This window comes from Ipomoea triloba, chromosome 1 (assembly GCF_003576645.1).
Source record: "Ipomoea triloba cultivar NCNSP0323 chromosome 1, ASM357664v1".
In the NCBI taxonomy this organism is placed as follows: domain Eukaryota; kingdom Viridiplantae; phylum Streptophyta; class Magnoliopsida; order Solanales; family Convolvulaceae; genus Ipomoea; species Ipomoea triloba.
This window is the reverse complement of record NC_044916.1, coordinates 7,025,345-7,032,930: the sequence shown is the minus strand read 5'-3', so window position 1 is coordinate 7,032,930 and position 7,586 is coordinate 7,025,345. Positions and strand designations below refer to the sequence as shown.

General features: G+C 35.9%; 2 protein-coding genes across 2 annotated transcripts in view; both read left to right on the top strand.

The window, feature by feature from the left end:
- LOC116020799 overlaps positions 1-2,182 on the top strand; it is a 19,030-nt gene extending 16,848 nt beyond the window's left edge. The window contains exons 2-4 of the mRNA XM_031261374.1: positions 1,216-1,478; positions 1,573-1,734; positions 1,817-2,182. Coding sequence (XP_031117234.1) covers positions 1,216-1,478; positions 1,573-1,734; positions 1,817-2,134 — 743 coding nt within the window. The 3' untranslated portion in view covers positions 2,135-2,182. The remainder of the gene's footprint in view (positions 1-1,215; positions 1,479-1,572; positions 1,735-1,816) is intronic.
- Positions 2,183-3,406: 1,224 nt separating this feature from the next.
- Positions 3,407-5,262, top strand: LOC115997138 (pentatricopeptide repeat-containing protein At4g11690-like). The gene has a single exon (XM_031236646.1). It carries the CDS (start codon positions 3,463-3,465, stop codon positions 5,146-5,148), a length of 1,686 nt encoding a protein of 561 aa, XP_031092506.1. The 5' UTR covers positions 3,407-3,462; the 3' UTR covers positions 5,149-5,262.
- Positions 5,263-7,586: the final 2,324 nt, after the last annotated feature.

Here is a 7,586-nt window from a genome sequence, read left to right as displayed (position 1 = left end):
AAAAAAAAAAAAAAAAAAAAAAAAAAAAAAAAAAGCTTAAAACTTAAACAAAAACGTGTCCAGTAAGCGTGTGCTATGTGCGCGCGGCGCGCTCGCAAGTGCTATGTACGCACCTATTTTCTCTCACATAGCGGGTCCCACAAAAATACTACATTTGTAGGGAAAAAAAAACCTTATAAAAACTTATCTCCACATCAATTAAAAAAAAAAAAAAAACCTTTTGAATTTTTGTTGTAAAAAAACCTTCAAAAAGTCTACAAATGTGGATGCTCTTAGAGATTCACTATTTTGGGGGAATTATGAAATTAGTTTGTTTTGGTCAAAACGATGTCTTCTTTAGCCCCAAACCAATTAAAAAAAAAAAAACGCACACACACACATACATGGCCAAGTTAGGGGGTATCGAGGACACGCCTAGTCGAGTGAAAGACTAAAAGCCGCCAAAAGCTAAAATCCCCGAAGACCTAGAGGCGCCTAGCGCCTAGGCTGAATTTTACTAGGGTTCATGTGTTTATGAGGGTATTGTGTTTGAATCTTGCTTGTTTTTGATGTACACATTCATTGGCATGTATTTGGAGGATTCCTTGCCTCAATGAGAGTTGGGTGATAAATTCGTGTCATCCCTGGCATAAACTCGATTTCTTCCATGAAAATAGGGAAAATTTGGGGTTTTAAAATGCTTATGTGTGCTTTAAGAGCTAGGAGTGATACACCACGAAATTGAGACAATCCTTGGTTTAATCCTTGTTTATTTGCTTACAATTGTGGCTTTAGACTAGGATTCCTACGTGCATTCCCGCTTGATTTCTAGGTTTTGTTTTTCCTAACCTCGTACGTTGTTGAAGCATCTAGATGGTAATGCCCTCTAACTTGAGTCATATTTCTTTATTTTGTATTTGTATATTGTTCATATGTGTTTGTTCCACCTTGTTATCATTTGTTTAGCTTTTTGTTGTCTCCTTATGCTAGTATCTAGTTTTGTGATGACATATTGTGTGCCATAACCCCCAATCCTCAGCGAAACGATATTTCACACTCGCACACTCACCATCACTCATTTTTGCTTCACGTTAAAAAATTAGCCCCGTCGTTGTCGGGGATTGGCAATTTGGTGGTTTTATGTGATCGCTTGTTTTGCTAACAATATCAAAATTGTTAACCTTGTGATTCTGCTATGTAAAGAGTTGATTGCAGAATGTTGTGTGAACATTGCAGAAATGAGCAGAAGGGTGGTGAATATGGAGTCTGCTAGGGGATTCAACCAGATGCCATTGCAATACGATTGGAGATTGAAGGTGAGAACTTACCTACCTGATCCGCGTTCCACGGTGATTAGCTCCATCCTCTTCATGCCTCTCCCAGGGGAGGGCCGTATAGAACCCACAATTATCAGAACTATGGCCTGGTTCTCAGCAGCAGTCTCAGGAGGAATTCCCATTGTTTTTGTTAATATCCAGACTGAGCAAATCAACCCTTTGGTATTCTTCTTTTCACAACTCTTTTCATTCCCCATGTTATTTTAGCAACAAAATTCTAGTGGTTTAACCCCAATCCTTTCGTTTTCCTCAAAAGGAGGGAAGAAATGCTACTAGGAAACAGAATTCCTTTTCTGTATTCCAATTTGTTCAAGGTGTGAGGTTATGGTTCCTACCTGGTGTAGCAGAGGTTCCGATTGAACTTACACCCGAATCGGGAGAGTCTAGATTTGGCTTAGACATTAGGCGAACCGAAGAGGTACGAGTAATTTTTCCTTCTGCACCAGCTAATTTACCAAACTTTACAACACGAGATGTTCTAATTACTTAATCGCATGCAGGGTTTTTTTTGTGTGTATTCTGTAACAAGCGGGACAGCTGCGGGGCGAGCAGGGCTGGGGCAGCTGTTCGAGCAAGCAAATAGAACCGGGCACCTGCTGGTGATTTCGCGGTTAGAAGGCAAGAGCCTGATGCCATCAACAGTCAGCTCAGACGGCCTGATATACTGTTGTGACAATGCAGAGATTAAGGAAACTCTAAGCTCTGCAATGGAGAGAATGGATGCGGTTCAGCTCCATTTCATGTCCTGGCCTAATCAGAGAAGCAATTCTAGCCCTCCGCCTGCATTTGGCGCTGCAGCGCTTCTCCCTCCAAGTTGATGATTATACAAGTTTATAAGTATATCAAAGGAGTAGTGTATAGAAGAATATAATAAAAGCCCTTGATTTTGCAATAACCAACTTGAATTTTGCAGAGATTTCATGGAACATGCAACATTCATGGTTGAGAATGTGGGGTTGTGTTAGTTAAATCCCGATTTGGTCTCTTGACTATTTACATTTGTCCAATTATGTCTTCGACTTTAAAAGTTATCTATTGAGGTTATGAGATCAGACTATTGGTTTTGGTTTTGTATTCAATTTGGTCATTCCTTAGGAAAAACAGTTAAATTATAGTAGTTGAAGGGCCAATTATTTCAATAGTCAAGGGACCAAATTGGGAATGAAGTGTTTTCAATAGAAAGATTATTGTACAAATAAATAAATAGTGACTTTAATCCTTGCTATCTTTTTCATTAGTTAGTTGAAATTTGAATTTTATAGGCGGATTAGAATCTTAAAAAATATTTTTTGGAAAATAATTTTTAGAAAATGTCTTAATTTTGAAAATAATTTAATTTTATAATGTTTGACTAAAGGTTAGAAAGATGCCTTTCTATTTGACTGAAAGTTAATAAATTGTTTTTTTTTATTTGGTTCATTTTTCTAAAAATGAACATATTATTCATTTATTTGTTATAATAATAATAATAATAATAATAATAATAATAATAACAATAATAATAAGTGGTTATAGTTGAATTTTTTCTACACAAGACATTTTTTATATTGAGATCTCCATCAATTTTTCATTGGAAAAATTATTTTCCCTTTATAGCTGAGGTATAATGGTCTTTTTCTTTTGCGAAAGATTTCACTAGAATGACCATTTGAACTAAAAAAAGTTATATTTGTGGATCAATTATGTAAGTTTTGAAAGTTGTGGATCAACATTATTAGTGCGACAATACTTGTGGGGTCAAAAGTGTGAAAATTCTAAGGAGAAAACGTGATCGTAAAAGAAAAGACCATTATATCCATGCTATCAGGGAGAAATGATTTTTTCGGTGAAAAACTGACGGAGACTTCAACGGAATGACCATTTGCACTAAGAAACTGATACTCGTAGATCTGTTATTCAAATTTTAAAAGTTAAATGTTACTAATGTCACAATATTCGTGAGACTAAAAATGCGAAAAACTCTTATAAAGAATTGTACTGTATTTGCTAATGCTAGATTCTTGTTTGCTAAACGTGCAATGAATTGTGTCGCTCATTTGGGAAACTGAATCGTTTGATAGTAGGAAATGCCAGGTCGCTCCTAAATTTCATTTCCACCTACAAAAAAAAAACCCCAAAACTCCGACGGAGTATCACCGTCACGTCCATGGCAGCTCTCGTCACCACCGCCGCTACCGACGTGCCCCCAAACCTTCCTCGGCTAGTCTCCGCCATAACCACTCTCCTGCAACGCTTAGACCCCAAAAACCTTAGCCATTCCTCGCCGCCGGACACCTCAATTCTCAACAAATTCTCCCCATACTTAACGCACGACCTAGTCATCGAAACCATCAACTCCCAAACGAACCCTTACCATTCCCTCTTCTTCTTCAACTGGGCTTCAAGCCTGAGCCACAACCCAAACCACTACTTCCACAATCACCACTGCTACATTGCCATCACAGACAAGCTGCTCTCCCGCCGCCTCTTTTCTTTGGCCACTAAACTTCTCGAGAGCCATCAGAGGCTCTCTGATTTCATGGTGAGTAAGCTCATCAAGGCCCATGGTGATTTGGGCCACCTAAGGTGTGCGATCAAGCTTTTCCATGGTGTGAGGAAAACAGAAAAAGAGTGTTGTTTGTTTTCCTTCAATTCCCTGTTGGGCGTCTTTGTAAAGGCTAATAGAGTAGATTTGGCTTGGAAATTTTTTGGAAACATGATAAAGAAGGGCGATATGCAGCCGGACATTTCCACGTGTACTATAATGATCAGGGGGTTCTGCAAAGCAGGCATGCTTGAGCATGCCCAGAAGGTGTTTGATGAAATGGGTGTGAATAAAAACGTGGTGACTTATAATACTATGGTTAATGGATTTTGCAAGAAGGGATTAATGGAAAAAGCACAGACGATTGTTAATGAGATGGTTGATAGGGGGATAGTTTTGCCCAATGTTGTTACTTATTGTACCCTGATTGATGGGTATTGTAGGAAAGGACAGATTGTTGAGGCTATGAGGTGCTTCGAAGAAATGGCGAGTAGGAATTGTGAGCCGAACATGTTGACTTACAGTGCATTGATTCATGGGTTGTGTTTGAATGGGAATGTCGATGAGGCAAGGAGAATGATTGCAAGGATGAGGCTGAGTGGATTTAGGGATGACATTGTGATGCATACAAGTTTGTTGAAGGGGTACTGTATTGCAGGGAGATCGAACGAGGCTATCAAGCATTTTAAAGAAATGGTTAGCCTTGGAATGATTCTGGACGAAAAAACATGTGATGTTATTGTGAAGGAGTATTGCAAAACGAAGAGGCCAAATGACGCGATTGCTTTGTTAAGTGAAATGAGAGCTAGAGGTGTCAATCCATGTGTATCTACTCTTAATTATGTGCTTTCGTGTCTTGTGGAACTAGCTGAGGCTGATAAAGCCATTCTTCTCATCAAACAGATGCCCCAACTGGGCTGCCACCCCAATTTCCTGTCATATAACATACTTATATGCAGCCTTGTGAAGTCTAAAGGAAGAATGCGAGAAATTGAGATGCTTATGAGCGACATGGTCGGGAATGGTCATGCCCCTGATGCCACCATATACAGTTGCCTGGTTAAGGGGTATTGTGAGGATGGAAATGAGGAAATGGCAGTTCGGGTTTTAAGGGAAATGATCGATAAGCGATTGGTAATTAACCTCGAGTGCTTTGCAGTTTTCGCCAAGGAATTTTGTGCTAAAGGGAAGGTGTTTGAAGTTGAAAACCTTTTCCTGCAGATGAAAAGCAACTGTTCTATGACAGATCTGAATAGTTACCAGAAGATCTTAAATGAGCACTTATCTAGGAGTACAAATACTTGTTAGTTGATGTTTAAGAGATATCCTTGGCTTCTTGATTCATGAGATTATCAGCTTCAGTCACTGCAAATTAAGCTAATTGCTTATGAGGAAACAGACATTTCATGTTTCTTTTTGGAAGAGAAGCCTGCAATATCTCCTTTTGTTAGCAATTACAAGTCTGCAAAGCATTATCAAGTAACTTAGACTAAAGCCCAAAGACATAATTTCACTTGTAGCCCAATTTTAAAGTCTAGTATTAACCCATCTAGTCTAGGTTAAAAGTATACAAATTGATTGTTTAGGACATGTTTGTATCCTCCTTAGTAAATAGACTCATACTTAAACAAGTATCTCGAAAATCTTCTAATTTTTTTAATCAAAAGGAAGGACTAAGGAGGACCTAACTAGGCCAGTGTCTAGTCACACTGGTGTAGTTATGGTGCATAACGATGTCTCTGTCACTCTCTAAGAAGCTCCGGACTTCATCAGGAAGTTTTACGAACTCAATCCAGACATATCTTCTAGTTGTAATCTTGGCAAGCTCATTGGTCACCTTATTAAAAACTTAAAATCCTGAAGAACATGTGTTTATCCAAGATCCATTGATATCTTGGGACCATTTTGCTAGATATAATGTGTTTTGATATTTTAATGGAGTGTTTAAAGTATTAATCTCATTTATGTTGGAGTGATTGTTTAGATGCATGGTCATCCTATCCACGAAATAGGATTTTTCAACTAATATAGTTTTAAAAATGTTATTTTAAATTTTATATTAAATTTTGTTAGGTTTCGTGCAAATAATAGTGTCCATCTAAATAAAATATTAAATCAATACTTGTCTAGTGAACCCATTATTTCCAGAGTTTGGTCCCTACTTTCAACAAATTCAAAGTCATTTTAATTAGAACTTCAATTAAGCCCCTAAGTACCAAAGCCTTGAGGCTAATTTAAACTTAAGGTTAGGTGAAAATAAATTAGCTTCTGTCCTGGCCTCTATATACAATTAAAAGCATTCATTAATATATCAATAATATGTTATATTTTTATGTTGTAATCATCATATCAAAGAAAATATTTATCAACCTTTTAATCCATCACTTATAACCAAAATATAGATTTAGTCCTTTAATTATTTGAAATGTAAATTTAGTCCTTAAGTTATTATCACAGTAATAGATTTGGTCTATTTGCCATCAATCTACCATATTGATATTAATTGAAGAATTAAATCTACATCACAAATAATTGTAGGATTAACCTACAGGTTGATCATAATTGAGGGACTAAAAGTGTCATTTTCTCTTTTATTTTTCTTGGAAGAAAATGAAGGACGAAACCCCAACAAAAAAAAAATAGAAGAGATCAATCTCCCGGAGCACATGGCACACCGGCCACATCTCTCCAGATCAACACGCACTATAATATCTCCAGGAGGGCAAGAGAACAACATCGAGAGGTCGAAATCATTTTCTTCTTCTTCTTCTTTTTTTAAATCAAAATTGAGTATATAACAAAAGCCAACTAGAACAAGAAAATAATTTAACATAGATTTAATTCTAGATTTAGTGTTCCTCACTTTTAGCCTTCAAATTCAAAATCAACTAGATCTAATCATTGGCTATTGAAAATGTGCCATATTTAGCTTTAAAATGCGTCATTTTTAATTTAGTCACAACAAAAAAAATTTATTATTATTATTATTATTATTATTATTATTATTATTTTATTTTATTTTTAAAAAAAAGGAGCACATTCTCAATAGTCGATTATCAAATTTGGTCGATTTTAAACTCAATAATTAACAAAAAAAAAATTTAAAAAAATAATTGAAAAACTAAAATTGAAATTAATCTTTCCACATACATTACAACTTTTATTTTAGTATTTTTCAAATTCAAAATTGACTTAGATTATTTCTTTACCAACTATTAAAAATGTACCGCATTGAACCCTAAAACACTTCAACCTTTTAATTTAGTCATATAACATATGATTAAGAGTGGCACATTACTAATCATTGATGACCAAATTTATTTGATTTAAAATGGAGAATTAAAAAAACACAATAATCGTGAAACTAAAACTGGAATTAATCATTCAACAAACATTACAACGAACTATTGCTTTGCAATCAAGACAAAAATAGATATGAAAACATCATTAAAAGAAGCCATTTTAGTCCATTGTCGAATACAGAATGCTATTTCCTTAGAATCTTGGGGACTGATTACTGGTTAGCGTTTCAGCAACTCATTAAAATACATGGGAAATAACTGCAATTGGAAACTGTAGCACACGCAATATATTTTGTTGTTTAATTGCATGTCATTAGGCCCATAGTTGAAGCATCTTTTGAATTAAATATATTTTATTTGCCACTAACTAAACATAATTATTTGTGCATCAGTATTAGGAGGGATTAGTTTAAGAGTTGTGTTGATCTGGCAGGCATAGAAAAC